Raw genomic sequence first — 20,943 nt, forward strand, 5'->3', positions numbered from 1 at the left:
AAAAATGTGAGGTTTTATTAAGGCTCTAAGAGGGCTTATACCCAACATGTGTTGACTTTGATTTGCATTTTGCATGCACATTTAGCCTATCAGTTAACCGTATATATGTCAATCATCATACAGCCTGAAAACGACAGATGACATGCAAGCTTTAATTTCCGCAAGTGCAACCAAATTCACGATTCTCTCTCCATGGTAAAACTTATTTTTTCTGTCGTGCCAAGCCAATAAAACCTTGCAAATCTCTACCGGGAGGTACATATTTTTTAAGTTAATCGTTTGAGTTACTGACCTGTCGATGATGGGTTTTTTAAGCATCACACCAGCCATCCTCTAAAAGAATAAAACCACCGTTTGTCGAAGGTTTTTCTTTGCTAAAATAATCTGAGAATTGTCAATCGCTTTAGCGAAGGCTGGCGCTCGAAACGTCAGTTTTAAAACTCTTTACGGTGGCCAATTTACGTTATCAACTCAGTTGATAATTCTAAAATACTCCTCCACCGACGTAGCACCACAGTTTCTCTAAATACCCTCTCTAATGATAATAATATCAGCCGATCGACGAGATGTTGCTTCAACTCCTCGCCGAAACTTAGCTAACTTTTTCTTCATAGACTTTCTTCAAGTCAGCAATTACTTAAATCCTAAGGAAATTCCGTTTTTTAGTACTCTGTTTCTGATTTCCATTCCGTTGAAGAACAAGTTTGAGTGGTGTGAATGGGTGGTTCTAACGCCAGTTTCGCGCCAAACAAAGCGTCATTACAGATGGCCCGTTTCGTAATAAACCACGTGACTTACAGATTGCGCGGCTTTATAGTATGACATGGCGGCCATGAAGCATTGGACCTTTACGTAACACAAATTTGACAGTTTTTTTTGCATGCCATTTTGGTGAATTAATCCAAGTCAAACGGGGAAACCTTAAGTAGCTTTCAATGTAATCAGCTTCTTTCTCCTTTCGAGAAAAAAATCCAAAAGTTCCTTATTTTAGTGTGCTGATCACAAGACTCTTCTGAGCTACGGAGAAAACTGTCTCGATCGGTGAACTTTCTAAAATACAGCAGCTTTAAATCAGAACAAAGTCAGGTTAGTTGACGAACCTAATACACAGAGGTGAAGATAAAATGACAGATTGCAGCGATCTGGACAGGTAAGCTTTCGTTTGTGGATGACACGTTGTTTACACTATATTCATGAGGTATATATTTCGGTAACTTTCCGACTTGTACTGTCTTCAAGAACGCTTTGATCACTCACATCTTGAGACATTTAAATCTTTGGAGTGCCTTTCAATTGAGTTAATATTCGTGGACCCCCTTTTCTGCTGCAGACAAATTGACAAGCTGAGGCGATGCGAACTTATTACAGAGAAAGAAGTGAAGCAGTTGTGTGCTAAAGCAAGGTTTGTATACTATATTTTGCAGTGATTTCATTTTCTCTTAATTTTATGATTTCGTTCGCTTGGAGTAGAAAGGAGAATGAAAGTTTTTGGAAGTCAGGTTGTCTGTTGGAACTTGTTCCCAGACCTACATCCTGTAGCCTTTTGCCCTCATTTAGGAAATAATTTAGACAAGAGATTCGAGGGAGCAATAAACGGAAATAGCAAATGAAACTTGTCCATGCGTGCTTCCAGAAAGTATTAATTTCCCTACAAATTAACCTTCCTGTCCATTAGTGTGTAAGAATGAATGTTTTCCTCACGATATCCAGTTACTTTTAAACAGAGAGGTGATGAAAAGTAGGAAAATTGTATATGAGGGGTTTTCCTTGGATTTCACCCAAAATTCTCAGATAAAGAATTGAAAGAAATGTTTTGTGAACTTGTTGAGAATTGATGTTTAGATGTGGGGAGTGAAAGAGTTGAAGGACTAGACCACCCCCCTTCTGGGCCAGAATATCCATTCTTACTTCCAGCCCCTTAAATACACTTAAATTTAATGTCAAGAAGTTTGTAAATGCTGTAACAGGCTGTATTTGTTTTTCTTAAATTGATCATAACATCTCATGCAAGGAACCACTCTCTGAACAATTTCCTTAACCCTTTAGCTCCCAAAAGTGATTAACATGGAACTTTTTCCTATAATATCCACACATTATCCTGCAAATAGGTATTGAGAAAACTCCAACTTAACAGGTTGAAGTTGTAGTATAATCTTTATTTATTTATTTAAGCACGAAACAATTCATCAGCAATTACATTAACTAAAACTATTTAAAAATTAAAACACTAACTAATAACTAAGAGCTGTTTTCCGTGAATGCCGTGCGTTATAGAGTGGCATTGATCTTGCGTTTAAATAACCCCAGAGACTCTGTGTTCCTTATATCACATGGAAGACTATTCCATAATGTGGCTCCACTATAGCTAAAGCTTTTTCGATAATAGTTAGTGCGAGGTAGAGGAACATTGAGTTTATTTTCAGATTCCCTGAGGTCATAAGCAGAGTTACGCCATCTAAACTTAGAATTAAGATATTCAGGAGCTAGCCCGTGCAGACATTTGAAAACCATGGTAACTCTATGAATTTCCTGCTGGCTTGTCAGATTTTTCCAACTTAAAAATTCAAGTAGCTTAGTTGCATCGGCATCATAGCTGGAAAATGTCAAAACACGGGCTGCTCTAATCTGTAATTTCTGCAGCTTATCTCGTAGCGTTATCCCACAGCTACCCCAGACAATGTCACAGTAATCAAAGTGAGGTTTTACTAAAGCTTGGTAAAGCAGATGTAAGGTCGATGCTGGGATCAGATGCCTGACTCGCTTTAGGCACCCGATACCAGAGGCAATCTTTTTTGTTAATTTTTCGATGTGACTATGCCAATCGAGCCTATCGTCTATAATCACACCAAGCGATTTTGTAGAAGTAACCTGGCTCACCTGAGTGCTGTTCATTCTAATTGTTGGTGAAGCTGTGAGAGTACCCAGTCTCTGCCTTGACCCTATTAGCATGAATTCGGTTTTTGTCATATTCAGTGTGAGTTTATTCGCTTGTAGCCAGTTGAAAACGTTTGTTAAGTCCTCATTCAGACAAAGCTGTATACTCTCAAGATCACCGCCCGCATATGTAAGGTGTGTGTCGTCAGCATACATCCTCGGCTCACAATTTGATAAACAATTTGGAAGATCGTTGATATATAATAAAAACAATAGTGGACCGAGGATGGTCCCCTGGGGGACGCCGCAAGTTAATGAGCAGCTGCTGGACAGCGACCCGTTCACAGAACATTTCTGTGTGCGGTTTTCCAAGTATGACTGAAACCATTTGAAAGATCTGCCATGTATACCATAATAGTTTAATTTCGATAGGAGGATCTGATGATCAACAGTGTCAAAAGCTTTTTTCAAATCTAGAAAAATGACTCCATTGATTTTCCCGTTGTCAATATTATATGCCCAAGAATCTGTCGCTTCCAACAATGCTGTTACAGTTGAATGAGTAGCACGAAACCCTGATTGATTTTGATATAGAATATCATGTTCTTCCAGATAGGCATACAATTGATCGTAAACTATCCTTTCAAACACTTTCGCCACTATTGGAATCACCGATATTGGGCGGTAATTGTTGACATCATCGCGGTTACCCTGTTTAAAGAGAGGTGTAACCCTTGCATATTTCCAATCATCTGGGAACCTCCCTTGGCTAATAGATTGATTGAAAATATCACATATCGGCACACAAATAAGGTCAGCGCATTCCCTGACAAACCTAGCAGATATTGTGTCAAGGCCCGTTGCAAGGCCCGTTGTTATCTTGATCTAACACTTACTTCTCATAACTGATTTACAAGAAAATGTATTAGATAGGAGAATTTACAGTCAGATCTTGCAAGTTAAAGGGTAAATAGCCAGCTGAGAAAATTATGGTAGCTGCTTGTCAATTGACTCCATTTTCATGTATATTCAGTTGTGTTGGGGGCTGGTTAAGGTGGTTATTAAAATAAAACTTTTGTTATTATTCAAATTGCTTTTGAATATTTTTTTTTTATCACTGAATACAAGTAATCTCCAACACAGAGAGTTACTGAGTTACCTAGTAAGTACATGTATGGCTTTGATTAATTTCTTACTTCCATCACAGGGAAATCCTGGTTGAAGAATCGAATGTCCAAAGGGTGGACTCTCCAGTCACTGTAAGTGCTTGTGGTTGTTTACTTGTGTAGTGTGGTACTAGTACTCTTAAAATTTATCATAATTTACATGTTTTCATCGTCTGTGAAAGGTTGTTTATTTTAAACTCACTTTTGTGTGGCTTAGTAAAGTTTCTTTTTAAACTGATTCTGAGGTATTGAATCATAACAATAAGTACACTCTTCATACATTTTCACCAATACTACTGCAATGAATTTATAGCTGAGAAAATGTGTTTTGTTTTTTTCCAAGGTATGTGGTGACATTCATGGACAATTTTATGACTTAAAAGAACTTTTTAAGGTACACAATTAATTTTGATTGCATTATGTGGTGTTTTGCTCATCAAAGCTAGGAAAGTATTAGACAACATCTCCTTGGTCAGGAAAACCCTGATTTTTTTCCTTATTTTTTCCACACTAATCTACATGATTCAAACTAGTTTTGTCTACAATAGCCTTGTGACATTTAATTGATATTTGTTATTCTTCTTATTTTGTTGTTGTTACTATTTCTATTTTTATTGTTACAGTTTTGACAAAAAAAGATAACATCTCCCTGAATTTTACCTATTATTTTTTGTTGAAGCTGTTGTTTTGTCAGTACTTTTTTTTTCATATGTTTAATGAATCAATCCCCAGTAAAGTCCACTGAAACTCATAATTTTCCTGAAATTATTAGTATAAGAACTACAGTAGTAACATATAGTGGGATTTGATCTTCCTCAGTTCTTTTGTTAACTGTTTAGACCTGGGTTTCATGTAGGTACATGCAGTGACTAAGTGACCACTACAATGTATAACTTATTAAAGCTGTGTTCTGTGATGCTTTGAAGGAGTTAGCCAAAAAATATTTTGTCAGTTGTTTAGAAAATGTGCAGATTACAATTGATATCTGAATCTCTTTTCACAGGTTGGAGGTGATGTGCCAGACACAAATTACCTTTTTATGGGAGACTTTGTGGACAGAGGATTTTACAGTGTAGAAACATTTCTATTACTTTTAGCTTTAAAGGTGGGTAATAATGCTTGAATTTGAAAACAATTATCTGATCTCATTTCTTAGAGAAGTTGTCATTATGTCACAGTTTACAGAATATTGACTCTGTTTCTCCTTCTTGAAGGTACGATATCCTGACAGAATAACGTTAATCAGAGGAAACCATGAGAGTAGGCAGATAACACAGGTTTGTTGACATTGGTCATTAATAAGGGAATAACATGACTTTTTTCGGGAATATTGTTTATTTGCGCCCATGTAGTGTCATTTGCGGCCCGAGCGTGAAGCGCAAGCTAAGTGAATGACGAATTCAAAGTCACTTCAAATCATCATGTTAGTGTTGATTGAACAAGCTATTAAAGAATCAACTCAGTCCAGTGAACTTAAAACTGCAGTTCAAAACCGGAGTTTTGCAAATGAATGGTTTTCCCGCGTCAACACTAGGCTTACTCTAATTGGTTAAAATCCATCGGATGATGAAGCAAGAACCAATCAGCTGTAGGGCTGATAATGCATTAGCAGCCCACTGTCAGTCTTTTGCGGCCCGCTGAACGTGTGTTTTGAAGAGGCCGATTTTCTATTTGGCCGCGTATATTGATAATAATATTAAGATTAAACTACAGGATGAACTTTTAATAAGAATTTCTTCAGGTTTATTAGTAAATCTTATCTTGTAATTAACAAACAAGTCATTAGTGAAATGCATCACCTTTCATCCAATTTATGTTATCTTTAGGTTTATGGGTTCTATGATGAATGCTTAAAGAAATATGGCTCGATAACAGTGTGGAGATATTGCACAGAAATATTTGACTATCTTAGTTTGTCGGCAATCATTGATGATAGGGTGAGTGTGTTCTTGCTGTAACACATGTGCTTCTTTGTAGCTTATTGAAATAGTTTAAAATTGAGTTTTTGTTCTGTTGTTAGATTGTCTCTTATTTCAGTGCCACATATGGACTCGTTTATGTAAAACGTCTTTTTGCTGTTTTGATTGATCTAATGTACAAAGTTAAACAAATTGTAAGTTTCCTTACTTACTAATATGTTGTTTATTGCCATAATCTTACAGAAGTCATCTTTTAATTTTCCCAGATTTTTTGTGTTCATGGTGGTCTTTCTCCATCCATTACTACCTTAGATCAGGTAACAAATAAATTGGTTTTACCTACACACTGTAGCTGTTTTTAAGAAATTTTACTATCTTAAGAAAAGTGACGTATGAGTTTTTCACTAGATAAGGGCGATTGACCGCAAGCAGGAAGTACCACATGATGGCCCCATGTGTGATTTGCTTTGGTCAGACCCAGAAGGTATTCACTCTGATCTTTTACTTTGTATACCTTGTTACACAGTTTTGGCAGTGTAAACCTTAGCTCTTTTTGGTTTTTTTTTTGTTTGATGGTAGACAGCATACTGAGTAAGAAGTATTAACTTTGAATCCTTAAAATAAAGCCCAGTTGGTGTCATTATAATAGTAGGGGTACATGAAGTAACACCTGGGGTGACTATAGATAGACTCCTAGATTCTCCCTACAAATTCTCTTGTGTTCCTTTGTGAAATAGAAGGAGAAGTAGATGTTTATCCAAAGTAAGTAAATAATTGAACAAGTAGTCTTAATTTAACAAGGGTGACATTAGACAATAAAAAACCTAATGAACTCATGGCCCTCAGGGTTTCACTCCACGCAGCCATCCCTTCAATTATTATTTTTACCTTTTTGACTAATGTTGCTTTCTTGCATGTTTCTTCATTAGATACACAAGGTTGGGGAGTAAGTCCTAGAGGTGCTGGATATCTGTTTGGCAGTGATGTTGTCACTCAGGTACAGTAGCCCTTGTATTTGTAGTTCTATTTATGTTTGCCTTTGTGTTACTTCTTAGATGCCACAGTTACTGTAAACAGTGACGGTAACCAGTCAACTCGCCGATGGACCAACTCGCCGACACCAACTCGCCGACGTATAAAATCGAGTAGAGACGTCGGCGAGTTGGTCGTCAATCCAATACAACTTATTAGAAGTTAAACATACAGAGAAGTAAACGATATTTAGTAAAAAAAAACACTGGCGAACATTGGTGAACATCAAACAGAAGCTTAAACATCGGTGAACATTGGTGAACATCACCAGTGACTATAACGAACAAGTTATTGTGCGACAACAACACCGTAAAGACTCATCATGTCAATCGCTCAGATTTTTTAACGAAAACTTGGCTTTCTAGAAAAGATCTTAAGTAAAAAGCATTTCTTTTTATTAGGCAATTACAGAGTAAGGTGTTTGGATTATGGGAGAAATATGAAAATGGTGAAAGAACAGCAGCCCAATTATTGAAATCAATGTCGAGATTAAACGGACCTACAAGAGCAGAGTAATTGCATGATATACATTACTTTCACATGTTCATCTGATCTTTATAATAAATGGAATTTTATCGTTATTATCGTAAATCAAACGTTCTCGATCATGAATAAATCTTTCTTTAAAGTTAAAAGAAAAACATGTGGTTCCGCGTGGTTGCTATGGTTGTCACACAATAACTCGTTCGCGTCTGAAGCTGTTAGAGTCATTGGTGAGGTTTACTTAGCTTTATTCGCCTTAAGATCCTTATAAAATTTGTTGCAAATAAAAAGAATTGCTTTTTACTAAAGATCTTGTCTAGAAAGCCAAGTTTTCGTAAAAAAAACTGAGCGATTGACATGATGAGTTTTTACGGTGTTGTTGTCACACAACTCGTTCGCGTCTGAAGCTGTTAGAGTCATTGGTGATGTTTACTTCGCTTTATTCGCCTTAAGATCCTTATAAACTTTGTTGCAAATAAAAAGAAACGCTTTTTACTAAAGATCTTGTCTAGAAAGCCAAGTTTTCGTTGAAAAAAACTGAGCGATTGACATGATGAGTCTACGGTGTTGTTGTCACACAATAACTTGTTCGCGTCTGAAGCTGTTAGAGTCGTTGGTGAGGTTTACTTCGCTTTATTCGCCTTAAGATCCTTATAAACTTTGTTGCAAATAAAGAGAAATACTTTTTACCAAAGATCTTGTCTAGAAAGCCAAGTTTTCGTTAAAAAATCTGACCGATTGTCATGATGAGTCTTTACAGTGTTGTTGTCATACAATAACTCGTTCGCGTTTGAAGCTGTTAGAGTCATTGGTGATGTTTACTTTACTTTATTCGCCTTGAGATCCTTATAAACTTCGTTGCAAATAAAAAGAATTGCTTTTTACTAAAGATCTTGACTAGAAAGCCAAGTTTCCTTTAAAATCTGACCGATTGTCATGATGAGTCTTTACGGTGTTGTTGTCACACAATAACTCGTTCGCGTCTGAAGCTGTTAGAGTCGTTGGTGAGGTTTACTTCGCTTTATTCGCCTTAAGATCCTTATAAACTTTGTTGCAAATAAAAAGAAATGCTTTTTACTAAAGATCTCGTCTAGAAAGCCACGTTTTCGTTAAAAAATCTGAGCGATTGACATGATGAGTCTTTACGGTGTTGTTGTCGCACAATAACTCGTTCGCGTCTTAAGCTGTTATAGTCATTGGTGATGTTCACCAATGTTCACCGATGTTTAAGCTTCTGTTTGATGTTCACCAATGTCCAATGTTTTTTTACTAAATATCGTTTACTTTTCTGTATGTTTAGCTTCTAATAAGTTGTATTGGATTGACGACCAACTCACCGACGTCTCTACTCGATTTTATACGTCGGCGAGTTGGTGTCGGCGAGTTGACCGTAAACCACAGTGACACATATGTTGTGGCGAATTTCCATCCCTTTGTATTTTTACAGCACATCTGTTAACATGTGGGGATTATGCTGGCTTTAAAAGTATAAGATATAGTAATTCTAGAGACAATTTACATTTCTGGGTAGCTTTTGTCCATAGGAAAAATTAAATAAAACATCTCTGCAGGTTGTCCTTCAGTAGCATTTTGAAAGGTTGAAAATCTCTGTTCTGGCCAATCAAGGGCATCACCATGGATAATAAGGATATTAAATAAAATATTTCAACTTTCCTTTCATTTCTGAGCTAATTTGTGTACTTTCAAACTACTGCACTCCAGCGTAATTTGATGTGATTTGTACCATTAATTGGTCAGTTAGGACTCTTTTTTATTTGCTTCTAATCAACTTCTCATTGTTTAGTTTAATGCAGCAAATGACATTGACTTGATCTGTCGAGCTCATCAGCTGGTGATGGAAGGATACAAGTGGCATTTTAATGAGACAGTCCTCACTGTTTGGTCAGCACCAAACTATTGCTACAGGTACAGGACATAGATAGTGCCTTTTAGTCACCATGTGTGGGGGATACTCTCTTTATGCCAGCTGAATTAAAACAACTGATGCACATTGGAAGCAAAATAAGTCTATTCAAAATAAATGATCAGTTTTTTCGTGGGCAATTATAAAAAACAATGGGTGATAAATAATTGGAGGTAAATGAGAGAAAAGGGAATGGAAAGATACTCAAGGTCTGACTATGTTTTACTAGCAGTGAACTACATCAGTTTTAAGTGCTTTTAAAAGAGGAAGATTTTAGAACAATCTCTGTGATTGGGAATAAAAGGTTAGACAGCTGTCACACCAACACAACAGGTTTCATTAACTTACCTATCAGCTACTGACACTAATTTTTTTTTTAATGAAACTGTAATTGTATATTCAGGAGAAAAATTGAAAATTATCATTTTCTCGAAGGTGTGGGAATGTTGCAGCAATATTAGAACTGGATGAGCATTTAAAAAGAGAATTCACAATATTTGAAGCAGCTCCTCAGGTAAGTATTAAAAGATCAATGACTAAGGTTATCTCAGCTAGACATAACTTATGAAAGTGAACAGGTCAGTATTTTACAAAAGGAAAAGAAATCCATCATACATTTTATTATGGTGTGGAATTTATCAGCAACAAAACAAACAGCCATGTGTAATGATAATGTAGAAATGTTTTGAAATTTACTACAGCAACAAACATTTGAGTAACAGTTAAATAAATTTTACGTGTCTATTTAATTGAAATTCTTTGTCTGTCTAGTCAAATCAAACTCAAGCATATCTACATGGACATTCTAGGGTAGAAACATCACTTTATTTCTATTTTTCTTTTTTTTTTTTACTCACAGGAGGTGAGAGGTATGCCAACCATTGCCAAAAAGCCTCAACCCGACTATTTTCTCTGAAGCTGTTTGTTTCCACTACAGCTGATCGACTGTGAACTACACCATATATAATGATTGGCAGGAACAGTAATTTTATATCAGTCTTGTATATCAGTCACATATGTTAGAGGATTAATTTATTGAAATAATTACTCAATTTTTGTTTGCTCATACTTCTGGAGTTAACATAGAATTGTATGTGGAGTAAATTATATGACAGCTATCTTTGTATTTCTCATGGAGAACTGAGCACAGAATCCAACCCTTTCACTCCCAAGATGTATATACCAATTCTCCAAACTGTTTGCCATACCTTGCTTGCCTATAATCTTTGTGAGATAAAGTTATATCCCCTTGCTGATTTTTTTTCAATTCTTGTCACTGTTCTGCTCGAAAATGTCCTTACAATGTAGGGACAGATTCAAATCAGTTTTTTTTTTCTTGGGAGTGCAAGGGTGTAACTCTCAGAGCCTGTTGAACAGACCAGAAAGGAATCAAAGCATACCTTTGAGAATACTGGTGTCATTCAACTGCGTAGAAACATAGCTTAATGTAGTTTGCCATGGGATAAAATCACTGTTCTCTTAAGTTATCTTAAATTTACTGTTAGGGTATGATCCTCAATAGTTTAACTTAGTTATTGGGATTTTGGAAAACTTGAGTAGGTATTACCTAATAATTTAACCACAACTGTCTAGTGGGGAATTCAGCATGTAGCTGTTAACTTTCAGATCAATATTTAAACCAAGTTCAAAGCTTGTTAATTTAGGTTTTCTAGGAAATGGTTCCTTTATTTGGTGGGAAACAGCCTTTGGAGGTGAAACTATGGTGCCTTTCTGTGAATATATTATTTACTACTCTAAAATTTAACTTCAGTTTCTTCTTTGTTTACTTCATGAAAAATGAAGTGCAACTTCTGTAATAACCATTTCCCAGTACAAGTTTTAAATGTGATCCAAAAGTGTTTGTGATGAAGGAAGTCCAAGCAAGTTGAATGTGTTGATGTGAATAACATGAATAAACTTGTGTTATGGGCATGTTGGTCACACAAGCGCAATTTGTTAAAGTCTTTTGATAAAAAGTGCTCATAGACTGAGTGGGAGGGTTGGAAGTTAAATTTTTAAAAAATTTGTGGAAGGTCATGATATAAAAACAAGTGCAGGGGGGTGTACTTCATGACCAAGATTGAAATAAATCTTGTCTCCCCAAATATAACTCAGTCAATAAGCATATTAACTGCTGCTCTTTCTCTTTCTTCTTTCTGTCAGCATCTCATGGGGCTGTACACCTTTTTTTGGCCTTTCTCATGCTATTGTGTATGGTCCTTTAATGGGGATTTTTGTCTTGGGTTTTTTAAGGAAAACACCTCGGGAAGTAGTGTGGATATGATAAATGGTAAAACCAGTTAATTTTGAGCTAATTTTCTCTTGTTTATTAATCCAAGGGCCGTTTTCTTCTTAGCTTCCTGAGCATGGTAATGATTTAAACATTACATGAGAATTGTGTGAATCAATGTTCATGCCTAAACTGTTAATTAATCACATTAATTTTGTGCTGATCATCATCACTGTAGCCAGGCCTGTCAAGTTTCCTTATTATGAGAAGAGTTTTAGAATTATTCATGTTGTAATTTACTGTAAACTACATCACTTACACCTATAAAATCTTTTGTTTAACACAAATCTCTGGTGTCACTTGCTCTGGTTCTATTTTGTCTAGTCCCTTCTCATACTTGAGGGATGATTTCCTGGGGATACGTTTGTGCAAATAGAGGACAGGTTGAAAAATCTCTAAAGATTAAAGATTAAAGCCTGCAAACACATTACACCTACTTTATTGTGAGAGCTGACCACTTGCAGGAGTGGATTTGGAAAACAGTGAAGGCCATTCTCTCAGAGTTGGTACTCTTGTAAACTTTAAAAGTTGTGTAACTTTCAGTTACCTTTTTCAGGACTTTTTATTTTTGCGTGGTCAACAAGTAAGCCGTTACACCCTATCAGCAGCATCTATTTTCTCCTTACACTTCTCTTTACATTTCCTTGGTACTGATAAGGAGAATTTGTGTAACAATCAAAGCTTCTTTTAAGTGTAGGTTTGAGATTATTTCCTTTGTTATTGTAACTTAATGTTTGATTCAGGGGTGATATTTGTTGGGAGAAATCATATGGTTATCACTCTTGGGGGTTAGAGGATAAAATGGGTTTCAAAAGAGAGAAATAATCCTTTAGTCAAGATATTCCTAGCTATGTTCTCAGAAATATCCCTTTCAGTCTCTTTTTTTTTTTTTGTGGCATTCCACTCTTAAGAATGATTATCTTGAATTCAATGACTTTCCAGGTTTTCTATGAGCCATTTAAACCCTGTCTGTGCCAGTGACTTTCATGGTATGGGAGCAAACATGAATGATAGATTGCCACATAGAAAGACATTCCTTCAAAAGAAATATGTTTATTTACAAACAAAAAAACAAACAAATGAAACCAGTACAACTCAAAATTAAAATAAAATATCAAACTTAATCCTGACTTGAAAATACACTCTTAGATAGGGAAGATATTGGAAAGATACTAGAAAAATATGCCTGCCAGTGTCATACATAGATGATTTATAAATCCTTCACCCTTTAACTCCCAAGATCTGATTGTCAATTCTCCCCTCCAGCTGCTACACATTTCCTTGTAAATAAGTCACAAGAATTTGGTGTTAGATCAAGACTACTAACTTCTACCTGATAAGTTTGGGTATTCTCATCACATGTTGGTTGGATTATGTGTGGATGTTACAGGGAGAAGTTACATGTTAATCACTTATGGGAGTTAAAGGGTTAAACAAGAAAATGATGAAATCACCAAACAAACACTTATTACACAGCTAGAACAAATTTTACTAGACACAAAACCACTACTTTAAATTTCAAATCAACAATGAACTACAGATTAATGATGTTTTCAGACATTTTAGTTAGGATCAGCAAGATTTAGTTAAGTATCAGTTCAACAGGGAAATAGCGAATAAATTACACATTCATCAAAACATTAAAAGCGAGCTCTTTACCATGTTATGGCCAAAATTGCACCAGGTTGTCTTTGCATTACCAAAATATTTGGACTGTAGAATTATTACATTCTTTTTTTTTTTTAATAAAACTGAAGATCTGTTGTTAGCTGGTACTGCCATGACTGACTAAACCAGGGTTTTTTTCCTAAATATCCAAGAACATTTCTTTACCAGTCACTTAATCGACATTACTTCAAATCTATGGATGGGAATTTGTAAACCAGAAAGTTAAATATATAATAGTAATGATTCTTTCACCACACAATGCTTTGGCCAGTTTGTTGTAATCTAAGTTTGTCAACAATGGCGCTAAAGTTGCAACTAGTTTGTGAGATTGAGTATGAGTTGATCTACAAAAAAAAGAATCATACTTTAGGACACAAAATTTATGAGCCATCACTGTTAGAAACAGTCTCCTGGGGTTTCATCACATCTGGCAATTCAGGTGGGGTGGAATGAGGAGCGATCACAACTGGTTCAAACTCTCCATCTGAAACACAGGGATAACAAGGTATTTAGCTTAATCAACATCCACAGCCTCATAATATTCGATGTTTCATTTATTTCATCTTATTTACTCACATGCACTTCAGACATTGCTGATCCCAACACATGCACAACCCATGTCACATATGGAACTAGTAATGGCAAAACTCAACACAGAGTTCACTGTAGCTCAGTGGTTGAACATCAGAACATGAAATCTCAAGGTCTAGGGTTTGATTCCTTTTGGAAGGGAGGGATAGGCCAGGTTCAATCCCATTTTTTCATTATTTGTTTTCTATAATTTCTTAAATCACAGTTTACCCCATGGATTAAGCAGCTCTTCATCATCCAAAGATCAAAATGTGATTCGTTTTAAGTGTAATTTACAATCTTCAGCATTTGCTCTTTCAAGTGCTCATAACCTTCAGAAAAACTGTAGCAATGTAGACATAAGTTATATATACTAAAATCCAATCTCTGTTAACCCTTTGAGTCCCATAACTGATCAACATCTCAACTTTCCTTGTAATTTTAACACAATACTTAGCAGCCAGGCAATAAGAATTCTACATTTTATCGCCTAGAGAATTATTTTTTGAATTTTTATCAGAAAACGCTTCAGGAAAAATAAAAAATAACTCGATTACAGGATAAATCAAAGAGTTAAAAAATCACTAGATCATATTGTAATTCAAAGTCAACCTATCATTTTGCTTAGAAGCAAGATTCCAGTTATATTTGTTGGACAAAGATGAATGATCTATGGTCAAATGACAACAAATATTGTAGAAATTGTCCTTGTCCCTAAAGTTATCTCTGAGATCTTCTCTGATCATCAGAATCGTCAAAGAGAAAGATACTGGACTGTTGATAATAGTGAGTAGTTGTACTTCCTTTCGTAATTTTAGTAATTTTCCTTGTCCACAAAAAAATAAAACAAAAAGCTTTATTTCCCTCCTAAAAATTAATTAACGAAATTTTGAAAAGGAGACCGTCAATAACGGGCTCATTGTATGTATCGAAGTTAAAAGTTGACAATAAGTTAAGGACGATGATCACTCGAAAGCTATATACTAATTACTTCAACAAACATGATAAGCACGATGTCTATGCAAATCTGTCAACGAACAGATCCCGGAATAACAAGAACAACGGCAACAAATTAAAACGCTAGTATACAGTTAACACTCATCAATCATTAATATCGCTATAAGTTTCAGGACAACTAAATTTTGTACATTATCAACCAACGCACCTTCTCCTCTGAATGACAAGCTAATCAATGCCGGAGTTTGAGCTTTCGCGGTTTGGGTTGTAAAACCACAATCCTCCAGAGTTTTCGTATCATCCAGGACTTGATCATCTTTGTACAGCCTCTGATCTTCTGGAGCCTTCTTTAAGATGCCTTCGACCATTTTCTTTAGCTCGTAGACAGTTGTGGCTTCCTTACAATCAAGGAAGATTGTTGTCTTTTCACGACGCACCATCACAAAAATCTCCTATAAATCATAAACATTATAACTTATATCAACATCATTAGAAGTATATGATGTTATTTTACTTCTTATGGTTCTAGTACTATAGAATCGCTTTCCATTAAGCGAACAAATCGAGGAGAAATATTTCTTTCTACTTACCATGATGGCGGTCGACATGAAGTCTACCCCAAGCAGATGCCTTCGCGGAAAAAACCCGCCGCGCTATTCCCCAGTGTACCGTGACGTATCAGCGTGAGACCCGTGAAAACATTGCAACAGAAAACAAGATGGCGACTTCGAATGAGGATGTAAACGATAGAACCTCTGCTGCTGGTGCCTCTAATAGCGAACAATCAAGTGCTAATGCAAATTTTGAATGTAACATTTGTCTCGACACCGCGAAAGATGCAGTTATCAGTTTCTGTGGACATTTATTTTGGTAAGAATTTTGTTTAGTTTGGGTGTATTTGCTGATGTGTAATAAGTATTGGTACTTTATATTCAGTTCTTTTTCCTCTTTTTATTCCCCTTTCGCTAACTGTTATACCGTAAAAAACTGAGAAATCTATTTTTCTCCCTTACAGCTGGCCATGTCTTCACAAGGTGAGTAACATAACTTTCAATTAAACCGTGTAAATTAAGTTATTTTTGGGAGAAAAGTAATTAATAATACTTTCCGTGAGCTGTGAATCACGCCGTCTTCACGTCGATTCAGGCAAATTTTCATGCCTTTTTCATGTTAAAACAGTGTGCTGATAGTATTTTACTTTCGCTCCATACTTACAAACAAGTTAAAATAGACATTTCATATCATTATATGTTGGAAAAGTTGCAACTTGATTTATTCATGTGGATAGTTGTTACTCCTGTATAATTCAATTTACACCCACAACACTGAACTTGGCATTCAACAGTCAATCTTTGGATATTAGCATACATCAGAATTGCTTCATTTGATTTTGTGAGCCTAAGTCTTGAGAAAAAAATGTCCTCAGGACTGTGATATTGAAAAAAATGAAAAGGAACAATCCTTGGAATCACTATTTGCAAACTGATTGGGGTGAGTTTCAAAGGAATGTTAACTGCTTGTCTCCTAATGGTATACTATGGCCATGGTACTATGCTGATCAGCTGTTGTCTGAGCAGGGTAATTTAGTGTTATTAACTAAGTCGTTAATGTAAATTGGCCACAATGAAGGGTATCAAAACTGACAATTTGAGCGTCAACTATTCTCCAGAGCGAATGACAAAGGGCCAATGTCAAAACGTTAACTTTGAAACTCTTTATGGTAGCCAATTTAGGTTATAAACTCGGTTGATAACACTAAATTACCCTGTTATAGTCTCCCGCCGACCCAAAACCACAGTTTTTTTAGAAACTTACCCCCTTCATTGTGTAGTTTGAGCACCAGTATTGATTTTAAAAGTGAAGTGGATTAGTTGCTTGGTTCTTAACTGCTTCTTGTCAATTTGATCAACTTCACTCAGAAACTTTGGATTTGACCTTCTTAAGGTATTCTAAATCATGAACATTTGTATTATAGTGTAGTTTGATCATTCAGATTAGTGTTGTCCTGAGAAGGACTGTTGTTGGTAGTGGTGACTGACATTTTGACAACCTGAGAGGAATTCATGATAAAAATGAGTCTTAAAATATGGTACAAGGAAAAATCTGAGTTTCTTTTTGAGAATTTGAGCCATATTCCTTCAGATTTCACAGTCTAATGTGCTACTACCGAGATTCATAGAATATGGTGATGAATTTGGCTGAAACTAAGTTCACAACAAACTCTTCATCTTATAAGTAATGACCAAGTTCAAAATTCACCATCTTTCTTGATCTTCCCACAACTAATAGGTTTTTGATTTACTGACGATGTGATATTCTCCTTTTTTGTTTTTCAGTGGCTAGAAACACGGCCTAACAAATCAGTGTGCCCAGTTTGCAAGGCAGGTATTAGCAAAGATAAAGTCATTCCACTGTATGGTAGAGGAAGCACTAATCAGGAAGACCCCAGGTAAACTTGGACCTCAGAGTCCAAACCTTTCACTCCCAAGATGGTAGTAGTAATTATCCAAGCTGTCTGCCATACTTTTCTTCAAAGTTAGTATGTCAGTGCGACTGGCAGAAACCTCACAACTAGACTGACTGAATACAAATGTGTGATGAGGAAAGGTCTTGTCAACAATCACATTACTGAACATCACAGACTCATGAACCACACTATTGACTTGGACTCTGCACAATGCCTCAGAGAATTTAGTGACATAAAAAAATATACCTTTGTAGATATTTCTCTTCTCTCCTATCCCATCTTTGTGGGACATTGTGCTGATATTGTGTGGGGAAATTACTTTTTAGTCATTCGAGATAGGGACTAAAAGCATTAAACATACCCTTTACGTAAATTAGTTAACTTTTTATTGCCTCTTTTTATTATTCTGTACACCAAAGTGGAGTTACTTGACATAAGCTGTGAACCATCATGCTCACTTGACTGCCCTACAAACAACTGTCATTAAAATTTTAGTGTGTAGCTCTCAATTCAATATTTGGTAACATTATACTAAGTAATTTCATTCAATAACATCACCATGTTTAACCTTTTAAAGAGAGAAAATGCCACCAAGACCTCAGGGAAGAAGACCAGAACCAGAAAATAATGGAGTAAGAACATCTACATTGAATTCAAGTAGTAGAGCTTTATTTTCTAGGTTCTAGCCCTCCATATGTTTTGATGAAAACCTTGAATAGGGTGGGATACCAATTCATCAACAGATGGTAGAGACCAAAATTACACAGTACAGTCTAAAAATGGACAATAGTGACCAAAATCAGATAGTCCTCTCCAAAAACAGACACTACAGTCCAAAATGGGAGTCTTCATTCTGAGAGCAGAAGGTAGTGTCTAAAATTCGATGGTGGTGTCCAAAAGCAGAGACTGTTATAAACCCAAAAAGTATTGTTATTAGAGACAAGTGTCTGAAATAGTATGTTATCATCTAAAAATTGAATGCCATGGTAAAAATTCAAAGAAAGTCATTGATTTTCTTTCAATTGAAAATAAATCCAAAAAATATGTATGAATCTAATACATGTATACTCTGAACACTCCCACTGACTAAGAAGAGCACATATAGTACATGTATGTGGGTAATTGTATTTATAAATTATTTAGAGAAAACAGAATGAGCAATTTTATAGTCCTACACAGTTATTGATCATTTTAAATATGCATGTTGATAGCATTTTTTGGGATGCTTCTGTTGGAAAAGGGACGGGAGGGTACCATCAGCTGTCTAAAATCAAAACTCTTGTCTTCAAAATCAGACTTGAGTACCAGAAAACAATTGAAATCATTGAAGTTGGAGGCACTGTCTAAAAGCAGACAGAAGAATGTAAAAACAATTGCTTGTGTCCAAATTGTGGCAGTACAATCCAAAAATGGAAGCAAATTCCTAAATTCAGATGGTACCATCTGTAATAGGGAAACAAGTGTCTAATATCGAATTAAATCATGTATGATTTGTAAATTTGAGTGTTGAATGTGATTTTTCAGGGCTTCCCAGGCTTTGGTGGATTTGGTGATGGATTTCAACTTTCATTTGGTATTGGTGCATTCCCATTTGCCTTCTTCTCAACGGTAAGCCTTGCCTCATTTAATTTGAGACAGTACTTGTTTTCATCTTTTTGCCGTATCAATATTAATGATCAAATAAAATTGCTTGATTATTTAATTATTCATTGTAGACATTTGGTGGCCAAGGACAGACTGCAGGTGGGTTGTCGTATAATTGTTATAAAATGCATTATCTTAATTCAGGCAGAAGCATATTTTAAAATTATCAGAACATACATGGCTTGTTGTAACCAACCTTGGACCCAGCAGAAAGAAGTTTCTTCTAAAGAAAATTTGGCAAATGATACACCACAAAAATTAACTACCTTTCGCCCAAAGCATAATATTTCAACCAAGGCTTTCACTAATTTGAACCAAATTGTTGATCAGAAGGTAGTCGATGACTTTAAGTGAATAACATGTGTTTCCCTCTCTTGTGATCACCACTTCCCTACTTCAATGTTATTTACATGTATATTTGATGATTCATTAATCAATATCTTTTGTTAACAGCACCACCAGGATCACCTCAAGCAGAGGATGAGCAGTTTCTTTCCAAGCTGTTCCTTTGGGTTGCATTCTTGTTTATGTTTTGGCTTCTAATTGCATGATCGTTATGTAGCATATCCTTGTATTTAGTGGTAAGAGAGCAAGTTCAAGTCTCCTGAGCCAAATATCAGTGTCAATAGAAAATAGGAAAGAACTATGTAGAGTGACCTGAACAGATTACACATCAGTAGACAGATGGATGGTAACTGACATCTTTGTTGAATGTGTTTCTCCAAAAAAGGTTCATGGGTCACCCTTGACTAAATCTAGGTGTGTTTTATTTTTATGTTTTTATTTTGCAGTTAAACTAGAAAGATAGCAACCTCATTACTCTGTTACAATGTGTACCTGTTAGGTTATAGTGAATTATATACTATTAAACTCTATGTTGTGGAGGGAAATTATATCAAGTTACATAGTGATGAAGGTCAAATAGTGTGCACTAAAGGGTTACAAACGAGATATAACATAATTACTGTGATAGCTCTTTCAAGTGTTAAGTGTGAGTGAATTAAATGCCATGAAATGCTGGCAACGTATCTCACGTCATATAGTGATGAAGGTTGACAAGTAGGAAATCAACATGGAAAGATAACAGGATTACTGTGATGGGTCTTTTCAGTGTTCAGTTAGACATACCATGTGTATTTTGATGAAGAGACAAATTGACCTAAATCTAATAGTTATTACATAGCAGTAAAGGTTCCTCAAAAGAGCAGGGAATTTTACTGGTGGATACCACAGATTCATAGTGAAATAACTGCATATTAAGTGCTTATAGACTGATATTGTTATTTAACCAACTGACAGACTTGAAAGCAGACAATCGGAATGCACTAAAATTAGCTGAACTTTTTCTGACAATTGTCTAACAGTTCTTATGAAAAAGCTGTACTTCAGCTACCACAGATACAAATAGAATAAAGTTTTTAATGGATCTAAGTTTGTGATATGTTTAAGAGGACAAGTTTGGTATGGTCTGTAACAGAAAAAATCCTCAGGGGGGAAGGATGGGTTGGGCATCAGAAATTACTATTGGTTTAAAAAAAGTATAACAACACTCAGCTAATTACGCTCTTTCTAACACGCTCTAAATTGTCTTTAAAATCCTCTGTAGCTGACATAAGTGTGAATGAATATTTGAAAAATAGAAATTGGTTAATGACCTTTTTCGGACCTTGAACCAATATTCAGAGGGGATTTTCTAGGCCTACGAAAGACCCTAGACTTTGAAACTAGTTAACAAATAGATTCCAAGTTGCCGTGCGTCTGTTCAGTAATAGATCGCAGATGACGTCAAAATGTGGTAAGAACAAAAAAGTGTTCTTACCACATTTTGACGTCATCTGTGATCTATTATTGAACAGACGCACGGCAACTTGGAATCTATTTGTTTTATATAATAAAGAATTAATATTCAATATTCGGAGGGGATTTTCTAGGCCTACGAAAGAACTGGG

At 35.7% G+C, this 20,943-nt stretch overlaps 3 protein-coding genes across 3 annotated transcripts; 2 read left to right on the forward strand and 1 right to left on the reverse strand.

Moving 5' to 3' along the window:
• The first annotated feature begins 777 nt into the window (after nucleotides 1-777).
• Nucleotides 778-11,975, forward strand: LOC113667983 (serine/threonine-protein phosphatase 4 catalytic subunit B). Its single transcript, XM_027183861.2, has 13 exons — nucleotides 778-1,150; nucleotides 1,331-1,402; nucleotides 4,082-4,133; nucleotides 4,384-4,434; nucleotides 5,044-5,145; nucleotides 5,255-5,317; nucleotides 5,867-5,977; nucleotides 6,226-6,276; nucleotides 6,368-6,443; nucleotides 6,889-6,956; nucleotides 9,279-9,400; nucleotides 9,834-9,912; nucleotides 10,258-11,975. The coding sequence occupies exons 1-13, from the start codon at nucleotides 1,125-1,127 to the stop codon at nucleotides 10,312-10,314; spliced, it is 930 nt and encodes a 309-aa protein (XP_027039662.1). The 5' UTR covers nucleotides 778-1,124; the 3' UTR covers nucleotides 10,315-11,975.
• A 750-nt stretch (nucleotides 11,976-12,725) lies between these two features.
• LOC113667984 (elongin-B) lies at nucleotides 12,726-15,606 on the reverse strand. The gene is made up of 3 exons (XM_027183862.2): nucleotides 15,474-15,606; nucleotides 15,092-15,335; nucleotides 12,726-13,840 (listed from the first exon to the last, which is right to left on the reverse strand). Exons 1-3 carry the CDS (start codon nucleotides 15,489-15,491, stop codon nucleotides 13,737-13,739), a joined length of 366 nt encoding a protein of 121 aa, XP_027039663.2. The 5' UTR covers nucleotides 15,492-15,606; the 3' UTR covers nucleotides 12,726-13,736.
• On the forward strand, nucleotides 15,554-20,425 carry LOC113667985 (E3 ubiquitin-protein ligase RNF185). The gene is made up of 7 exons (XM_027183865.2): nucleotides 15,554-15,753; nucleotides 15,899-15,917; nucleotides 17,220-17,332; nucleotides 17,928-17,982; nucleotides 18,875-18,958; nucleotides 19,066-19,093; nucleotides 19,448-20,425. The coding sequence occupies exons 1-7, from the start codon at nucleotides 15,602-15,604 to the stop codon at nucleotides 19,543-19,545; spliced, it is 549 nt and encodes a 182-aa protein (XP_027039666.1). The 5' UTR covers nucleotides 15,554-15,601; the 3' UTR covers nucleotides 19,546-20,425.
• Nucleotides 20,426-20,943: the final 518 nt, after the last annotated feature.

Source organism: Pocillopora damicornis, chromosome 12, assembly GCF_964200805.1.
Source record: "Pocillopora damicornis chromosome 12, jaPocDami1.2, whole genome shotgun sequence".
In the NCBI taxonomy this organism is placed as follows: domain Eukaryota; kingdom Metazoa; phylum Cnidaria; class Anthozoa; order Scleractinia; family Pocilloporidae; genus Pocillopora; species Pocillopora damicornis.

Bases quoted from the DNA above. Each gene is read 5' to 3' on its own strand.
- LOC113667984 (XM_027183862.2), bottom strand. The intron at 13,841-15,091 runs GTGCGTTGGTTG...CCTGTGTTTCAG, and splicing joins CTTGTCATTCAGAGGAGAAG to ATGGAGAGTTTGAACCAGTT.
- LOC113667985 (XM_027183865.2), top strand. From the start codon at position 15,602: ATGGCGACTTCGAATGAGGATGTAAACGATAGAACCTCTGCTGCTGGT. The intron at 17,333-17,927 runs GTAAACTTGGAC...AACCTTTTAAAG, and splicing joins ACTAATCAGGAAGACCCCAG to AGAGAAAATGCCACCAAGAC. The intron at 19,094-19,447 runs GTGGGTTGTCGT...TTTTGTTAACAG, and splicing joins TGGCCAAGGACAGACTGCAG to CACCACCAGGATCACCTCAA.
- LOC113667983 (XM_027183861.2), top strand. From the start codon at position 1,125: ATGACAGATTGCAGCGATCTGGACAG. The intron at 6,277-6,367 runs GTAACAAATAAA...GTTTTTCACTAG, and splicing joins CCATTACTACCTTAGATCAG to ATAAGGGCGATTGACCGCAA. The intron at 6,957-9,278 runs GTACAGTAGCCC...CTCATTGTTTAG, and splicing joins GCAGTGATGTTGTCACTCAG to TTTAATGCAGCAAATGACAT.